The following is a 19,057-nucleotide window of genomic DNA, read 5'->3' as shown; positions in this document are numbered from 1 at the left end:
TTTGCCACAGTGGCAGCAACTCCTGATCCTTGACCCACTGCATCGGGGTGGTGGTGGTAGGGGGCTCAAACCCATGCAGCCACAGAGACAGCACCAGGTCCTCAACCCACTGCACCACAGCAGGTACTCCAGATTTCTCCATTTAGAACCCAAAGGTTTTTCTGCTTCAGAGAGATTGTTTACTCTGAAGGAAAGAGAGAAAACCCCTGCAGGGAGAGCTCAGCTTCTTGAGAGATGTGGTGTAATCCAGTAATTACAAGACATCCTTAAAAGATTAATGTTTGAATTTTGTTTGTCCTTTAAGAAATGTGGACCCAGACAGGCTGGACTTGTCTTCTTAGGGGTAGGGGAGTCAGGAGGAACCTGTGATCTGACCTCAAGTGGTAACTGACCTTCCAGAGCCCCCGGACGGGGGAAGGAGTGAATCAGGCTGACTGCAGATTTTTTGGTCCCGACCCCTCTAAACTAGAGGTTCTCACAGGCACCACAGTTTGTAAGGCCCCCTTCATCGGAAATGAAGAGAGATCAGTTTCCACATATTAACACTGTAGAAGAAAATCAGCAAAATATAAGCAGTACTGTCTCAGCACCATATGTAAGCATTCGGCCATTAGCTTATTGGTAATAACAGATCTATAAGTTTTGTGCATTAGGTTGGGGGAGGGGATTAGGGAGCAAAGAAAGGAACCCAATGAAAAAAGTGTACGCCTCTATCCTAAAGGCACAAACGCTAATGAAGTGTCCTGAAACTATCTTTTATATATATGTAACTTACTCTTCTCATTATATTTTTGTATAATTATAAATACGAAGATTTGATAGGGAGAAGCTGATGTTCTTTTGGGAAAGGGGGGTCACTTTACTTCGAGGCTCCACAAGCCCTCTTCCCGTGTAAAATGCAGACGTCCCAGGAGTCGGGGTGGGGCTGAAACTCTCTGTATGGAGAGGAATGTGCTTTTTCTTGCCAGCCTTCATCTCTCTGCAGTTTCTCGTACATGCAGCCCTTGTGTGTGTCAGGCCCTAGAAATCCAGCGATACCTGAGACATAGTGCGAAAGATTGTAACCTCTTCTCAATCAGGACTGACTTACTCACCAGTGTGTCCGCATGTGGCGCAAAACAGACGCTCAAAGGAGAGCATTTTTTGAATAGATGAATTGAACCCTCCATTCCAAGTCTGTAGCCATCAGCAGGCGTAGTGCCTGCAAGGAGTGCTTGGCTCCTTGGAGAGGTGATGTCATCCGATAATTACGAGACACTATTAAAAGCGCTGGAATGGAATCGCAGCCAAGTGCTCTAGGAGTCCAGGGAAGGAGTGCCAGCTTTGGCCCGGGTCATTCAGGTTTCCCAGAGCCCCCAGTATTTGAAATGAGAGCTGATGAGGAGGTGTTGCCAGCAGCGAGGGGACGTCCAGCAGAGCTTTGTGAGGTTGAGGGTGTCGGACATGCAGCACCGGCAGGAGGCCAACCCCGCTGGCCCTGAGTGCCGGCTTGGGACTGGCTGGGAGGCCTGGGACAGCCGCTTCTCTGAGCTTCTCTCCTGCTCCATCCTGCTCCCACTGCTCTACCAGATACCCTTCAGCTCTGCAGGGGCCGTCCCTCCCGCAGGCCCCCCCGCCCCGTCCTCTCACCACGCTTCACTTCCCCTGGCTGCTGCCTGTCTTCCCAGAGCACATTCCTATTCGGTGGTCCAGCCACTCCCACCCGCCCAAAATGTAGACTCTAGGAGGGCGGGGACTTCACTGGTTCACTGACCCTTTGCAGAGAATAGTGCCTGGTGGGCATGGCGGGCTCCTAGGAGGTGTTTGTTGAAGGAGGAAATTGAGGGTGTTAGCATTCCCTTCAGCGCAGCACTCAGCACTCGTCTCCGCTACCGGTATCCGTCTCTGCAGCAGAACTGGGACCTGGAGCGGAGGTGATGCCGGCCATGATCTCACATACTGTCACCAGCAGGTCTTCATGCATCATAGTCCCAGCCGCCTTTGGGGAGTTAGTGGCAAGTATTTACAAGGCAAAGCCCATGGGCTGGTTGAAGGACCCAGGACTGATCCTTGGTTCTGGTGTGGAAGGCTCACACTTGTACATCTAATGGGAACCTAAAAACGCACTTCTTGGAGTTCCCTGGTAGCCTAGCGGTTAAGAATACAGCATTGTCACTGCTGTGTCTCGGGTCACTGCCGTGGCATAGCTTCAGTCCCTGGCCCGGGAACTCCTACATGCCATGGGCACAGCTTAAAAAAAATTGAAAAATAAAAACACACTTCTTGAGTGTGGCTCAGCAGTTAACAAAGCCAACTAGGATCCATGAGGATGCAGGTTCGATCCCTGGCCTCGCTCAGTGGTTTAAGGATTCGTCGTTGCCGTGAGCTGTGGTGTAGGTTGCAGGCACAGCTCAGATCCTGTGTTGCTGTGGTGTAGGCGTAGGTGGGCAGCTGTAGCTCTGATTTGACCCCTAACCTAGGAACTTCCATATGCCATGGGTGCGGCCCTAAGAAGCAAAAAAAACAAAAACAAAAACAACACTTCTTCAGTGCCCCACCAGACATACTGCTGGCTGAAAGCGGCAGGAGCAGCTACTTCCTCAGGTGTCTCCAAAGACTGCTCTTTGACTGGCGGGTTCCTATCATTATCATTAAGCAGCGATGTCCTCAGGTTTAAACCTAGGCCATCCTGCCCCTGACTGGGCCGCTGCCAGCTCTGCAGGAAGCATGGGGAAGCAGGCATCCTGCACAGCTGCAGCTGGGCGTCCACGACTTTGATAACCCTGACGTCGGTTCTGTGCAGCCCTGCTCATCTTTTTTCTCTGCTCTCTTTACACAAGATGCCCATTGTAACCTCAGGGCTTGTCTCAGACCCTGTGCCCTCGGGTTTCCAGTAAACAAGGACCTGTTGGTGCTGGCACACACCATGCTGGCGAGCAGTGAGAAGAGGGTGGAAAGTGCAAATGGCTCTGAGCAGACTTGAGTTCATAGCTCTGTGATTTTAAACAAGTTAATTTGCCTCTCTGAGCCTTCCTTTTCTCATTTACTTAAAAAAAAAAAAAATGGGGCGAGTGGCCAGTACTTCCCTCGTGGGATTGCTGTGTGAAGGCTGAGTGAACTGTGTGTGTAAGACAGCACCTGTACCGAAAGATGCACAGGTCTGGAACCGTGGGCCAGTTTTGCAGGGTCTAGGGGGGTGTCTGAGTTCAAGACCCTTGTTGAAGATGCTCCCTTACATAAAATAGATAAGCAACAAGGATTTACTGTATAGTATAGGGAATTATATCCAGTATCTTGTAATAATCTCTAATGGGACATAATCTGCAGCAACAACAACAAAAATCCCAAAACACCTGAGTCACCATGCTGTACACCTGACACTAATGCAGGATTGTAAATCAGCTCTACTCCAACAACAATGAACTTTAAGAAAAGATGCTCCTACCACGTACATGACAGTTCAATGGGAAACTCGTCTAAAGAGCCCAAACTGGGAAAACGATCTCCCTCTAAAAATAACAATGAAACTTCTTTCTGAAGCCACATGTGAGACATGGTCCTCTTGCTTCTAACAAGAAGACAGGCATGTTGCCATTTGCAGGCACAGGTCAGCCTCACCTCTTTGAGGCCCAGCATTGGCGCCACTTGCTTTCGGAAGGAGGTTGGGGCCTCCCTTGCAGAGAGCCGTGAGGGAAGTCGGGCCCAGAATTGAATCCACTCAAGGGCTTCATGCCGCAGAAGCTATTTACTTGGCCCCAGTTCAGTGAGGGTCACTGCAAGTCCTGCACCCTAGGCAAGCCATCCTCCTCCGCGAGCAGCCAGCATGATCTTTGGAGAGAGTGAGTCAGTCCGCTGCATTTCCCACCCTTTTAGACTGGCTTTCCACACGCCTCCTTCCAGCCTCAGCGCCTTGACCACTGTCCACTCTCAGCCCTCCCCTTGGGCTCCCGCCAATACCAACTTCCTCACTGCTCTCTCCCGTGCCAGAACCTTCTCACATCCTCTTCCTTCTGCCCAAAACACCCTTCCCCCATATCTGGCTAACGTTGCTCATCCCTCAGGGCTCAGCTTCAACTTCACAGCCTCAAAAAAGTCTTTCCTGATCCCTGGGCGGTTTTACAGAACTCAGTGCTTTGCCGCCGAAATGTTCCTGTCAATGGTAGCTATATCTCCTACTTGTTAAATATCTGTTTTCTTCACCAGAACGTAAACTCCAAGAAACTAGACATTGAGTCTAACTTGCTTCTTGCTGTATCCTTAGTATCTCATTCAGCCCTCAGCAAATGATAGAAATTCAGCAAATGTATGAGTGAATAAATAAGCTCTTCTGAAATTAAACTTATGTTCTCACCTCTGCCGCCCACCCTCATTCAAATCTGCACCTCCTCCTGTATCACATGATCCGAGTCCATGATTCCCCCAACCCAGCCCCGTAGACTCCCCACTGCCGCTTAACTGTCTTCCTGCCTCTAGTCTCAGCCTCTTCAGTCCATCAGACGATTTGGAAACACGAGCCCAGGCAGGTAGCTGCCCCGTCCACATCCCTTCCGTGAGGTTCTCGTGGCTAGAGTAGTAGATGCACAGCTTTATGATAGCTCTCTGTGTGGAACAAGAACATGTACAGCAGTTCCCATTATGGCCCAGCAGTAATGAACCCTACTAGTATCTGTGAGGACGCAAGTTTGAGCCCTGGTCTCGCTCAGTGGGTTAAGGATCCGGCATTGCCGTGAGCTGTGGTGTAGGTCACAGACAGGATCAGATCTGGCGTGGCGTGGCTGTGGCATGGGCTGGCAGCTGCAGCTCCAATTCGACCCCTAGCCTGGGAACTTCTTTATGTCGTGGGTGCTGCCCTAAAAGACAAAAAATAAATATATATAAAGCAGAATTTCCCCCAGAATATGTATATATTTATAATTATGTGTCTATGCTACTGTTGTAACATACATTTCAAAACATACATTAAATATAGAAATTTTTAAAGGGTAATGATTTTATTTAATATGAAAACCTTTTGTGCTCATTAAAATATTAACTCATTGAATAGTTTTCATTGCTGAAATGTTGGTTGAGAGTCTGGCTCTACCTTTTATATACTTTAATGGCTGATGTCGCTGGGAAAGGCACTTCACAGAGAGATGCTGATCCAGATACGAGGAGGACTGTGTTGGTTGCCCGATGTTCTCTTTACTCCTGATACTGGTTTTAGTCAATCCTAAGAAGACGCCACCTCCTCAAAGGATCTTTGTCTGGCGCAGCCCCTGTCTCTCTTGTGCTCGTGTGTGTGTGTGTGTGTGTGTGTGTGTATACTATTAGCCTCAGCTCCACTGTGCTCTTCTTGGTTTGCTCACATATCTGACTTCCTCAGCATGCTGACCCTAGAGAAAATTGAAGTTCTCAGGAGTTCCCGTTGTGGCCCAGGGGGTTAAGGACCTGACGTGGTCTCTATGAAGATGCAGCTTCTATCCAGCCTTGTTCAGTGGGTTAAGGATTCGGCATTGCCACAAGCTGCAGCTTAGGTCACCAACGCGACTCAGTTCCTGTGTTGCTATGGCTGTGGCATAGGCCTCAGGTGCAGCTCTGACTCGACCCCAGCCCAGGAACTTCCACATGCCCTGAGTACAGCCATTTAAAAAGGTGGCGGGGGGCGGGGGGGGGGGTAGAAGTTCTCAGATTCCCTTAATTAAAGGAAGGAAAGCCCACTGATGCTGCCTGAGCTTTGACTTTCCCAAGCTTTATCAATTCCTAAGAGTTCCAGCGTCTGTCTCATTGTCTGTTTTCCTATCTTAAAGTTGGACTCTTTCTGGATACAGCCAGCATCTGTAAGTCATGTGGGACTTGAGGTGGGGAGAACCAGTTATTTTGACAACCAAAAGATGCATGTGGCCTGAATGCCAACAGCCCTGTGGCTTCTAGAGTTTGCTAATGAGCATTTGTGAATGGTCAGGTGCCCAGGCCACATCTTTTACTTAAGAGCCCCACCGTTCTTTGAGTACCTGAAATCTCAAAGCAGAGAGGTGGAATTTCAGAGATGTGATTTGAATTGGCCAAAGCCCATGCCCCTTATCTTAAGCCAACAACTTCTTTCCCCCAGAGGGTGAGTTTAGAAGTTTCGCTGAAGGAACCGTTCAGAAATAAGTGAGCAGGGGTTCCCATCGTGGCTCAGCAGAAACAAATCTAACTAGTATCCATGATGGTGCAGGTTTGATCCCTGTCCTTGCCCAGCAGGTTAAGGATCCGGCATCGCCGTGAGCTGTGGTGTAGGTCACAGAAGCATCTCGGAGCCTGTGTTGCTGTGGCTGTGGTGTCAGCTGGCAGCTGTAGCTCCAATTGGACCCCTAGCCTGGGAACCTCCATATGCCACGAGTGTGGCCCTAAACAGACCAAAAAAGAAGAAGAAGTGAGCAGTTTCTCCTCGTTTCCACTTCTGAGACAAGGCTAGAAGTCAAGCAGAGAAGGTAGAGGGTACACAGGAACCAGGCAGCTTCAGAGCCGGCCTAGAGGGCTGGTGAGCTCAGAGTGCGGAGTCTGGTCACTTGGACCCGGGGCTTCGTCGTCTTGCTCCTTTGCCAGCAGCAGGAAGCCCTGCTGTGTGTAGATGATGGCTGGACAGTGTCGGCCGTTTCTGTGAAGAGGTGGCAGCTCCCTGGCAGGGTCATCTGAAACCAAACTTGCTCTTCTGCCTTACCGATAAAACGGGAAGCTGCCGAGTGCTCTCTCTGTAGTGCGAGGTGAAGACCTTAATGAATAGTCAGAAGACCTTGAGGCATCTTGAGGACTGAAGGGCAACATAAAACCTAACTGGCAGTCTCTCTAGTCTTAGCAAGAGCACCCACCGCGGGCTGCTCCCTCGTGAGTTGGCCAGTGTGCGCACGCCTTCCCCAGCGAGAAGGAAGGCGCTGTCGTCTTGGTGTGTTTGGGATGCGGATGAGTTCAGCCGTTTCCTTCTGCTCCGAAAGTGCGCCCAGGCGGCGGAGAGCATCTCACGTTAGCTTTGGTAGCCAGGACGTGCCTGTCCTCACGTTGTGGAGTTCCAGGTCGGAACTGTACTCGGCCTTCCGACATGGTGCCGGTACTTTCTCATTAACCTTCCTCTGAAGGACGTGATTGTCTTCGTGGTAGAAACGTTCAGGAACATTTCTTCTGCCTAATTATTTAAGCATTTGTTGCATCCAGGAGCAAAGCCTGGCTGTTGTTGAAAGGAGAGAATTACAGTTTAGTCAAATGCGCAGCTTAGAAGAGAGGGTACCTTGTAAAGAGACAGCAGAGAAAGCTCCACGTGCTATTTGCTTGCCTTATTTTAATTGTGGGTTTCAGTTTCCAAGTAGCTAGTCTCTTCAAAAGACATTTCCGTGTTTTTCTGTGGGACCCTAGGCCCTTCAGTGAGACGTGCCTGGCTGAAAATCCACACGTGGACCTACAGGCGAGCTGCTTTGATGTTGGAAGCGAGCAGTAGCTTCTTGGTGATGGCTTCGTGGTGGCCCCTCAGGGCTGACTAAGTGTGGCCAGGTCATCTTGCTGTCGTAGACCAGCGCCTCACCTAGAAAATGGGTTTTTCCCTTGTGGGGAGGGTCCCATGAATTAATAACTGGGTAACCAGGCATGCTGAAAAGGCCGCTCTAAATGCCATGCATTGTTGTCAAGCTGTTATTCTTTGTAGGTGGCTAGGTTCGTATTGTTTTGAAGGTTAGGATGTAGATACCAGCTCATCTATTCTCCAGCTGCTGTTTCTCCTCCAGTTTCCCAGAATAGTCAGGCCCAGGATCTTTTTTTTTTTTTTTTTTTTTTGTCTTTTTGCCATTTATTGGGCCGCTCTCGCGGCATATGGAGTTCCCAGGCTAGGGGTCGAATCGGAGCTGTAGCCGCCGGCCTACGCCAGAGCCACAGCAACGCGGGATCCGAGCTGTGTCTGTGACCTACACCACAGCTCACGGCAACGCCGGATCGTTAACCCACTGAGCAAGGGCAGGGACCGAACTCGCAACCTCATGGTTCCTAGTCGGATTTGTTAACCACTGCGCCACGACGGGAACTCCCCAGGGTCTTTTAAAAATGGGTTTTATGCTGCTTTACATTTTGGTGTGCAATAATGAAGTCACTACTGATTTCGTTTCTGTTTGCTGACAGAGATGTAAGTAGGGGGCCAAAGATGGTCATATCCCTTGGAAGCAATGGCATTTATTCTAGACTCTCTGACCAGTTCATCTGTGATACGAGTGTAGAGACAGGAGGTGATTCTAAACATCTTCCGCTTTCGGCCCGACGTCTTCCCTGTGTCCCACAGGCCCCTGTGTCTTACTGCCCAGATCAACCTCAGGATCTTAACACCTGCTCTCCCTCCTCCCAAGCCACGCCTGTTCCACTGTTCCCAAGCTCCATCCATATCACTAGGGTTTTTAATGGCCACGCCTGTGACATGTGGAAGTTCCCAGGCCAGAGAATGAATCCAAGCCACAGCTTCGACCTCTGTTTTAGCTACTGCAACACTGGATCCTTTAACCCAGTGTGCCAGGCCAGGTATCCAGCTCAACTCTGCAGCTACCGGAGCCACTACAGTAGAATTCTTTTTTTCTTTTTTTTTTTTCCCAACATGGCCTCACTTGTGGCATATGGAAGTATCTAGGCTAGGATTTGTCGGGGGTTTTTTGTTTGTTTTTTTTGTCTTTTTGCTATTTCTTTGGGCCGCTCCCGCGACATATGGAGGTTCCCAGGCTAGGGGTCCAATCAGAGCTGTAGCCACTGGCCTACGCCAGAGCCACAGCAACGCAGGATCCAAGCCGCGTCTGCAACCTACACCACAGCTCACGGCAACGCCGGATCATTAACCCACTGAGCAAGGGCAGGGACCGAACCCGCAAGCTCATGGTTCCTAGTCGGATTCGTTAACCACTGCGCCACGACGGGAACTCCCTAGGCTAGGATTTGAATCAGAGCTGCAGCTCCAGGCTTATGCCACAGCCACAGCAATACTGGATCTACTCCACAGTTTGCAGCAACGCCAAATCCTTCATCCACTGAGCAGGGCCAGGGATCAAACTAACATCCTCACAGACACTATGTCAGGTTCTTAACCCACTGAGCTACAGTGGGAACTCCTACAGGCAGATTCTTAACGCACTGTGCCACGGCGAGAACTTCCGTGTGGCGATTATCTTGGGTTACACAAACCAGAAACCAAAGTGTCAGGTCGACAGCTCTTTCCTCACTCCCAAAGGCAGGACGTCACCAAGCCAGTCAGTTTTACTTCCGAAATTTCTCTTACATCAGCCAACTTTCTGTCATGACCTCACCTACCTCCTAATCAAGGCCTCTCCTGAATGATTTTAATAGCTTTCTAGTGTCTTACACGCTTTCCTCCCTCCACCCTGTTCTCCGTACAGAATCATCTTTTAAAATCACACACCTGCTCGTGTTACTTCCATGCTTGACGCCTTTCAATACCTCCCCAGCACTCTTAGGGTAAAGGTCAAACCCATAGCACAGCCTACGAGGCCTCACGCGGACTGGCTCCACTGGGCCTCTCCAGGCCTGTTCTCCCTGTCTGCAGTCCAGCCGCAGGAGCCAGACTTGCCCGGCCTCGTTTGCCGCCGTCTCTGCCTTACTAGTCCTCTGTCTGGAGTGCTGTTCTCCTTTTGCTTTCTTTGAGTCATCTTTCTGATCTCGGGCTCCGCTTCCTCAAGCCTTCATTGTTCCCCCAGACCAAACAAAGCCGACAGCATCATTTTTTCCTTCATTGTATATATTAGAGTTGTGATTTCCATTGATGGAAATTACCTTGGATTAATGTTTCCTTGTCTTCCCTTTTTTTAAGTGGCCGCACCTGCAGCATATGGAAGTTCCCAGGCTAGGGGTCAAATTGGAACTACTGCTGAAGCCTCCGCCACGGCAACACTGGATCTGAGCCACCTCTGCAGCCTCCACCACACCTTGTGGCAACACCAGATTCTTATCCACTGAGCAAAACCAGAGATCGAACCCGCATCCTCACAGAGACGGCGGGTCCTTAACCTGCTGAGCCACAACAGGAACCCCCTAAATTGGATTAATATTTCTTTACATTGTTGTTACTGATCTGAGATGGTTTCTGGCACATGTGAAAATATTTCATAAACTGTGAAGGAGCCTAGAAGAAGAAGTAGTGATCTTTTAAACTTAAGTTTATAAATGACATTGCGCTGTGGGGAATGATGTCCCCGTTTTTGGGTGAAGGATGACCAAGGCAGTGTCTCCCTTAAGGACCCCGGGTAAGCATACTCTAGACCATTCTTCAGCTCAACTCAGCCGAAGTGCCGCATGCCAGACCAACCCTGGAACACTGGGCAGAACCAGCCCTTAAGCAGCTCACAGTATTTTATTTTAAAAAACCCAATATTGGGAGTTCCCGTCGTGGCGCAGTGGTTAACGAATCCGACTAGGAACCATGAGGTTGCGGGTTCGATCCCTGCCCTTGCTCTGTGGGTTAATGATCCGGCGTTGCCCTGAGCTATGGTGTAGGTTGCAGATGTGGCTCGGATCCCGCGTTGCTGTGGCTCTGGCGTAGGCCAGTGGCTACAGCTCTGATTGGACCCCTAGCCTGGGAACCTCCATATGCCTCGGGAGCGGCCCAAAAAATGGCAAAAAGGCAAGACAAAAAAAAAAAAAGAAAAGAAAAGAAATATCCCAGCTGGTGGAGTTCCCGTCGTGGCTCAGTGGTTAATGAACCCAACTAGTATATCCATGAGGACACAAGTTTGATCCTTGGCCTTGCTCAGTGGATTAAGGAACCAGCGTTGCCTTGAGCTGTGGGGTAGGTCGCAGATACAGCTCCGATCTGGCACGGCTGTAGTGTAGCCCTAACCCAGGAACTTCCATATGCTGCAGGTGTGGCCCTTAAAAAAAAAGAAAGAAAGGAATATCCCAGCTGGCAGGTCCCAGTTTGGTGCAGTGGTTAAGGATCCACTGTAATGGCTCAGGTCGTTGCAGAGGCTTGGGTTTGATCCCTGGCGGGAGCTTCCGTGTGCTGCAGATGCAGCCAAAAAAATAAATATCCCAGCTGAAAGGGAAGGAGATCCTCTGGAAGAATTCAAACCAAGTGGAGCTTGTTTGGTATTCCTGTTGTTGAAGGGAAACTCATATGGTGTCTGCTCACAGGAGCTGTCTTTGCTCTCTCCTTTATCCCTACAGGAAACCTGTAGGAAGTGTCAGGGACTCTGGAAAGAGCACAACGGTCTCACTTGTGAAGAGCTGGCTGAAAAAGATGACATCAAGTACCGAACATCCATGTGAGTAATGTAATTCAGGGGCCTCAGTGACTGGTTTTTCAGCTTCCCTGTTTAGGCTGCCTTTGGGGCAGAAGGGGCAGTGAATATTGTAGAAAAAACGCGTTCTCAAACTACCCTAGTGTAGAATGATCTAAAGGAAGGAACCTAACCTGTGAGCCTCTGTTTCCTCATCTCTGCAGCCTCTTTGAACTGTTTCCAGGGTCAAATGTAACGTAGTAAATGCCTGGCACATATGAATTCAGCAACTCTTGGTTCCTCTTCTCCTTGTTGTTTATGTAAATAATAATTGATTATATTGCACTACTCTCACTTATATATCTGTTTTATGTAAGACACCGGTGGCCTGATCCATTAAGTGGAATTACAACCTCTAAATGCACAATAATGCAGTCAATGAAAAGAACCTTTGCTGTATGGCACTCCCTAGGTGGCTAGGCACTTTACAGATACTTACTTATTAAATACTTTAACTGTATAATAATAAAGGCTGTTTCTCTCTTGCGTGATAATCCAGCCCTGCCAGGCAGATGGGGCAGATCTGTCCCATGAGGTCCAAGACCCAGGTTTCTTTATTGCATCGCTTCACCATTCTCTAAGGCGGTCTTCTCATCTGCATGGTTGTGACTAGGTTACAGCCACGTTTGCAGTCCAGCCCATGGAAAAGGAGAGAGATAGGCGTTCCCTTTGTCGCGCAGCAGAAGCAAATCTGACTAGTATCCTTGAGGGTGCAGGTTCAATCCCGGGCCCCGCTCAGTGGGTTAAGGATCTGGTGTTGCTGCGTCCGTGGTGTAGGCCAGCGGCTACAGCTCTGATTCGACTGCTAGCCTGGGAACCTCCATATGCCACGGGTGTGGCCCTAAAAAGCAAAAAAAAAAAAAAGAGAGAGAGACAGAGACAAGTTGCCAGGCAGGCAACTTATCTCTAAGTTGTTTGGTTTTTTTTTTATTTTGCCTTGCTTGCAGCATGTGCAAGTTCCAGGGCCAGAGATCGAACCCACACCACAGCGCAACCCAAGCCACTGCAGTGACGACACTAGATCCTTAACACATTGCGCTGCAAGAAAACTCCTTTTAAGGTTTAAGTATGCAGAAATTATATATATTATTTTTGCTCATATCCTGTTGCTCCAGACTGAGTTACACGGCCACAACCTGGCTCCAAGGCAGACACCGTATGTAGTCCCTAGATGACTGATTTTATGTCCAGCTTAAATTTGAAGGGTGAGGAGTGGGTTTGTGACCAAGAAAATGAAACAGGAAGGGGCTGTTTGCATCAGTAAACAGTCTCCAAGTCTCCTCCACAGGTAGGAACCGTTACCCTCATTTCACACGTGACACAGCTGAGGCACAGAGAGCCCAAGTTAGCATGGTCACCCAGGTAATAACTGATATAGCAAGAATTTGAACCTTGGCAAATGGCTCCCTGACTTTGCCCTTTACCATGAGCTTCGTAGGCAGAATAATGTTCCCCAAAGATGTCCCATGTCCTCATCTCTGAAACTTATAAACCTGTGAATGTATATATTACCTTTCATGGCAAAAGAGACTTTCCAAATGTGATTAAGGTTCTGGACCTTGAGTTACCTGGTAAACCCAGTCTAATCATGTGACTCTTGAAAGCAGAGAGAGCTTTTCTCAGGGCAAAGATGGAGTGATGGGCAGAGAGTCAGAGAGACATGAGAAGAACTCTGCCTTCCATTGCTGGGTTTGAAAATAGAGGAGGAGGGAATTCCTGTTGTGACTCCGTGGGTTAAGAACCTGACTAGTATCCATAAGGCTGCGGCTTCAGTCCCTGGCCTCGCTCAGTCGGTTAAGGATCTGGCGTTGCCACAAGCTGTGGTGTAGATCACAGATGCAGCTTGAATCCCTTGTTGCTGACATAGGCTGGCAGCTGCAGCTCTGATTGGACCCCTAGCCTGGGAATTTCCATATGCTGCACCTGAGGCAAGAAAGGAAGGAGGGAGGGAGGGAAAGAAGGAAGAGAGAGAGAAAGAAAGAAAATAGAGGAAGAAGGCCATGAGCCAAGGAATGTGAAAGCCACCAGAAGTAGAGAATAACCTTGCATTTACAGATACCAAGAAAATGGGGACAGAAGTTCCCGTTGTGGTTCAGTGGGTTAAGAACCTGACTAGTATCCATGAGGATGCGGGTTCAATCCCTGGCCTCACTCAGTGGGTTAAGGATCTGCCATTGCTGCGAGCTGCAGCATAGATCGCATACTTGGCTCGGATCCCATGTTACCATGGCTGTGGTGTACGCCGGCAGCTGCAGCTCTGATTCGACCCCTAGCCTGGGAATTTCCATATGCTACAGGTTCAGCCCTAAAAAGAAAGGAAAGAGAGAAAGAAAGAAGAACATTGAATAAATAAAGGAAAAAAAAATTTTTTTTAAAGAAAGAAAGTGGGGACCTCAGTCCTGCAACCTCAAAGAACGGAATTCTCTGCCAGCCCCAATGAGCAGCAGATAGATTCTCTCCTAGAGCCTCCAGTAGGTGACCCGGCCTGCCAGCACCTTGATTTTAGTCTGGTGAGGTCCATGCTGGACTTCTGACCTACAGAACTGTAAAATAATAAATTTATATTACCTTTAGCTAATAAGTTTGTGGTAGTTTGTTATAGCAGCGATAGATGACAAATTGTGGTACCAGAAGTGGAGGGCTGCTCTAACAAATACCTTAAAATGTGAAAATGGGTTTGGAATTGAGCAATGGGTAGAAGCTGGAAGAATTCTGAGAGGCACGATAGAGAAACACGTAGATTGCCTTGAGCAGACCATTAGCAGAAACATAGACATTAGAAGCCACCATTGGGGAGTTCCCCCGGTGGCGTAATGGGGTCACCAACCACTCTGGAGCTCTGGGACACAGGCTGGATCCCCAGCCTGGCTCGGTGGGTTAAGGGGGTGTTGCTGCAGCTGCACTGTTAGGTCACAACTGCGTCTTAGATCTGACCCCTGGCCCTGGAACTACATATGCTATGGGGCGGCCAAAAAAAAAAAGCAACACCATTGAGGGGCTCAGAAGTAAGTGAGGAAAATTATGGGCAAAGCCTGGATTGTTTTAGAGAATACTTAATCACCATAAACAAACTGTTGTTAGAAATATGGACATTGAAGTCACTGTTTGGTGAAGACTCAAAGAAAATGAAGAACGTGTTCTTTTTTGTTGTTTTTATTTTGTTTTTAAGGGCTGCACCCACAGCATGTGGAAGTTCCCAAGTAGGGAGCGGAGCCGCAGCTGCTGGCCTGCACCACAGCCACAGCCGCGCCAGATCTGAGCCGCGTCTGCCAACTACACTACAGCTCACAGCAACGCTGGATCCTTAACCCACGGAGCGAGGCCAGAGATCAAACCCGCATCCTCATGGATCCTAGTCGGGTTCATTAACCGCTGAGCCGTGAGGGGAATTCCAAGAACATGTTCATGAAAGTAGAGGAAAGGGAATTCTTGTCATATAGGGCAGAGCGCTAGGCCGACTTGTGTCCTGCAGTTTTGCAGAAAGCAGAACTGGTAAATCACGAGATTGGACATTGACCTTGGATTTCCACGCGCAGTGTTAAGGAGTGGAAAATGCAAGTGGAAAGAGATGGGTTGAAGGAAGAGCTACTAACAAAAAGGAAGAGGCTTGTTTGTTTCTGAAATTCTCATCCGATCTAGATGATAAGAGACCTTAAAATTAAGAGATCAACTGTCAGGAAAAGCATGCTCTAGAGAAAAAAAACCAAGGCTGTATTGAGATGATCAGAGTATTCAGTCACACAAAGGTTCTTTGAAGAGATTGAGAGTGACTCAAAGATCCCCTCAGTCTAAGCAGGGAGCCTCCAGGAAACTCGGGCATCATCTCTTAGCCATCTAAGCAGAAGCCAGACATAGAGATGGGTTTTCCTGGGAAGTTTCTGTGAATGGGTTTCATGACTGAGTGGAATGACTCCCTGTGACAGCACTTAGTCCTTGAGAATTTCACATCATTAGAAACCCCGCCAGGTTGGGCTGCAAGAGATGGTGCAAGATGAAAGAAGCCTGTCAGACCCCTAGAATTCTACAAGCATGGAACAGGCTGATTCAAAACTCCTCAGCTACAAGCATGTGCTTCCTTTCTTGGGAAAAGAAGGATTATTCAGAGTGAAACCAAGAGCCGCAGAGGACTATTCTCAGATCGGAAACGTAAGGACATGTGCCCAGTACTGTCTTTTGCCTGTCCCATCATTGTATTTTAGGAACAGATAATTTGTTTCTTTAGTTTCTTGGTCCCACAGATGGAGAGAAAGTGTGTTCTAGGGTTGATCATATCCAGAGTCTCATCTATACCTAATTTAGATGATAAAATTTGAGTGGTGTTATAATGGATGAGATCTTTGGGGTCCTTGGATGAGGTGAATGTGGGATGGATATGAATCTTTGGAGGCCAGAGGGCAGACTCTGTTGGGCAAAAGAAAATGATCGTCAAAGGTAGCCTTGCCCTAATCCCCAGAACCTATGTTTGTTTGGTTTTTTGGGAGTTATTTTTTGTCTTTTTGCCATTTCTTGAGCTGCTCCCACGGCATATGGAGATTCCCAGGCTAGGGGTCGAATCAGAGCTGTAGCCACCAGCCTACGCCAGAGCCACAGCCACGCCGGGTCTGAGCCGCATCTGCAACCCACACCACAGCTCACAGTAACGCCGGATCCTTAACCCACTGAGCATGGCCAGGGATCGAACCCCCAACCTCATGGTTCCTGGTCGGATTCATTAACCACTGAGCCACGACAGGAACTCCTGTTTTATTTTTTTTTAACCTCGCATGGCAAAGGGACTTTGCAGACATGATTAAAGTTTCAGTAAACAGTAAAAGCTAATAGAACCACATGCGTAGTAATCACAAATACCACTCCAGCTAGAAAAGTCTAGTATGGCTTCCTCAAATCTAGACCTACCCCTGTCTGTCGGCCAGCCTTCGTATTTTAGAGTGACCACCACCCTGACCAGTGGCATGGCCTTGAGTGATAAACGTGTCACTCCATGCTGTGGGTACTGCCATTGAAATCCTCATCATCGTCGTCATCGGTTCTCGTTACTCTGGACACATCCAGTTTGAGTCGGAAGGGAGGATTTCTGTTCTTTTTTTCTTTTTTCCTGCTTTTTAGGGCCGCAGCATGTGGACGTTCCCAGGCTAGGGATCGAATTGGAGCTATAGCTGCCAGCCTACACCACAGCAACACCAGATCCGAGCCACATCTGCAACCACAGCTCACAGCAACACCAGATCCTTAACCCACTGATCGAGGCCAGGGATTGAACCTTCGTCCTCATGGATACTAGTCAGGCTCATAACCTGCAGAGCCACGATGCAAACTCCTTTTCTTCTGATCTGAGCCTTTGTTCTGCCTTGAAGGATGTCTTATTCATGAAGTTAATACAGATTTATTGAGAGCTTTCTCTGTATAGCTATAGTTAAGAACTTTAAGCAAATTTCTCAATCTTCCCGTGCCTTGATTTCCTCATCTGTAAAGCACAGAGCATAATCGTATCTACTCGTGGGGTTGTTAGGAAGGTTAAATACCCAGAATGTTTCTTGTCACGTGTTAGGTCTTCCATAAGTGTGAGCTCTTGGTTGTTGTCGTTTTCTCTTTTCAGCAGAAGGCCTTGGTTGAGAAGTATGACAAAGCCCATAAACAGACAACTTCTTGCCTTCAGGGCTGCTCAGCCCTGGTCATATGCATTCTACTCGTAGTTGGTGATGGAGAATGGCCCCCTCTATAAACTGGTTCTTAATGCCCCCATGAGCAGGCATTTGAGTGACTCCAAGACTCAGTCACAGACCAGGAGATATTTTTTTTAGAAGGAAGAGAGTTGGTTACTTTTTGAAGCATAGCCATCATTCTGACTCTCCAGTCAGTTCCCAGTACTGGCTCTGCTCAGCCTGTTGGTCTGCCGTAGACACTTGGAGCACCACTGGGTCCACTGGCTGGGGGGCTTCTCTTGGTTTAGGCCCTAGCCTTGGCCTAGCCTTTTATTTCAGCAGTAAATGGATCAGAACTACACATTCCGATGTGATTATATCGATTCCAAAACCCAGGAAGGCCTCCCAAACGTCTGATAGGGGATATGAGATACAGCAATGTGTGCCTAATTTTGGAAGGAATAGCCTATTATATACACACTCAAACTCCCAATCATCAGAGATTCCAGATCTCTGTATTTTCAAGGGACTTACCTCCCACCTTCTGGCATGCATACACCATATTAACATGCTAGAGTAGTTGTCACTTCCTCTTCACTGGGTTCTATTTGCATGTCATTAGAATAGTAGACCAGCGTGTTTTCCCGTTGGGCGACAGATGATCAAGTTCCTTGCCAACTGCTTCTGGTATTCTCAGCTTATTGGACAGAGAATAAAAGCATTTTCCAGATCAGTAGCTGTGTACCAGTTGCCAGAGGTTATATTTATCTGCTTTAGTAAGAAATGACATCTGGGAGTTCCCATCATGGCTCAGTGGTTAACAAATCCGACTAGGAACCATGAGGTTGCGGGTTCGATCCCTGGCCTCGCTCAGTGGGTTTAGAATCCGGCGTTGCCATGAGCTGTGGTGTGGTGTTGGCCGGCAGCTACAGCTCTGATTGGACCCCTTGCCTGGGAACCTCCATATGCCGTGGGTGCAGCCCTAAAAAGACAAAAGGATAAAAAAAAAAAAGAAAGAAAGAAAAGACATCTGGAACAGCAGCTGCAATTAGAGGCAGCACCTGATTAAGTTTATCCTAATGCACTTTTCTCCAAGACCCATTCTTCCATACAGGCCAAACTGAAGTAAAAGGAGATGTTTTGGGAATCAGCACCCCTGCATCTTTGAGGTGTTTGATGGTGACATCAGTCTCAAAGATGCTCACAGGAATCCAGTATCATTTTTTGTAAGGAAGGGGTACTCCAGGGGCTTCCACTTCTTTTCCCCACCATATAGCCCTTACACCATGAAGCAGAGAGCCAAAGAATCCCCGACTGCCAGCTGTCCAAAGTAAGAGATCTCAGGAGTTCCTGTCGTGGCTTAGCAGTAATGAACCTGACTAGTATCCATGAGGACCTGAGTTCCATCCCTGACCTCGCTCAGTGCGTTAAGAATCTGGTGCTGGAGTTCCCGTCGTGGCGCAGTGGTTAACGAATCCGACTAGGAACCATGAGGTTGCGGGTTCGGTCCCTGCCCTTGCTCAGTGGGTTAACGATCCAGCGTTGCTGTGAGCTGTGGTGTAGGTCGCAGACGCGGCTTGGATCCCGTGTTGCTGTGGCTCTAGCGTAGGCCAGTGGCTACAGCTCTGATTGGACCCCTAGCCTGGGAACCTCCATATGCCGCGGGAGCGGCCCAAGAAATAGCAAAAAAAGATAAAAAAAAAAAAAAAAAAAGAATCTGGTGTTGCCCTGAGCTGTGGTGTGGGTCACAGACATGGCTTAGATCTGGCATTGCTGTGGCGTAGGCCAGCAGCTACAGCTCCTAGTCTCCTCCCAAGCCTGGGAACCTCCATATGCCATGAGTGCAGCTGTAAAAAAGCAAAAAAAAAAAAAAAAAGATTTGGAATAGTATATGCAACAGGAAATAAAGGCAGCTCCCAAAAGGACCTCCCAGCCTGCTTAAATCGTGGTGAGAACTAATAATCATGGAATCATAGGCTCTTGATTGGTTATGTAGAGGAAGGCAGTGAGCCTTCCTGTTTGAACACAGGTTGGCACACACAGCTGCAGCTCAGTTTTCTCTCCCTTCCTGCACACGATCACATCCTGCAGGACTGTTTATTTCCTGCCTAGTTTAGAAGCTAGTGGCCAAATCACACTCCTCCCCAAAAAAATCAGCTATGA

At 48.4% G+C, this 19,057-nt stretch overlaps 1 protein-coding gene across 4 annotated transcripts in view; it reads left to right on the top strand.

Annotated features, from left to right (window-relative positions):
• The window catches only part of RNF216 (ring finger protein 216), a 171,098-nt gene that overhangs the window by 129,487 nt on the left and 22,554 nt on the right, over window positions 1-19,057 (top strand). For 3 of the 4 annotated variants that reach the window (XR_014839929.1, XM_021086051.2, XM_021086050.2), the window contains exon 14: window positions 11,140-11,237. Coding sequence is in view for 2 of the 4 variants with exons in the window: in XM_021086051.2 (XP_020941710.1) it covers window positions 11,140-11,237 (98 nt within the window). In the remaining 2 variants the exon portion in view is untranslated. Of the gene's footprint in view, window positions 1-11,139; window positions 13,151-18,535; window positions 18,771-19,057 lie in introns of those variants that run through there. The other variant, XR_014839930.1, reaches the window with a different exon arrangement.

Source organism: Sus scrofa, chromosome 3 (assembly GCF_054392235.1).
Source record: "Sus scrofa isolate SSC_HxYL_T2T_F1_AM1 chromosome 3, Sscrofa_HxYL_maternal_Yorkshire_Landrace_v2.0, whole genome shotgun sequence".
NCBI lineage: Eukaryota > Metazoa > Chordata > Mammalia > Artiodactyla > Suidae > Sus > Sus scrofa.
The sequence above is the reverse complement of the archived record's forward strand: the minus strand, read 5'-3'. Positions and strand labels throughout refer to the sequence as shown.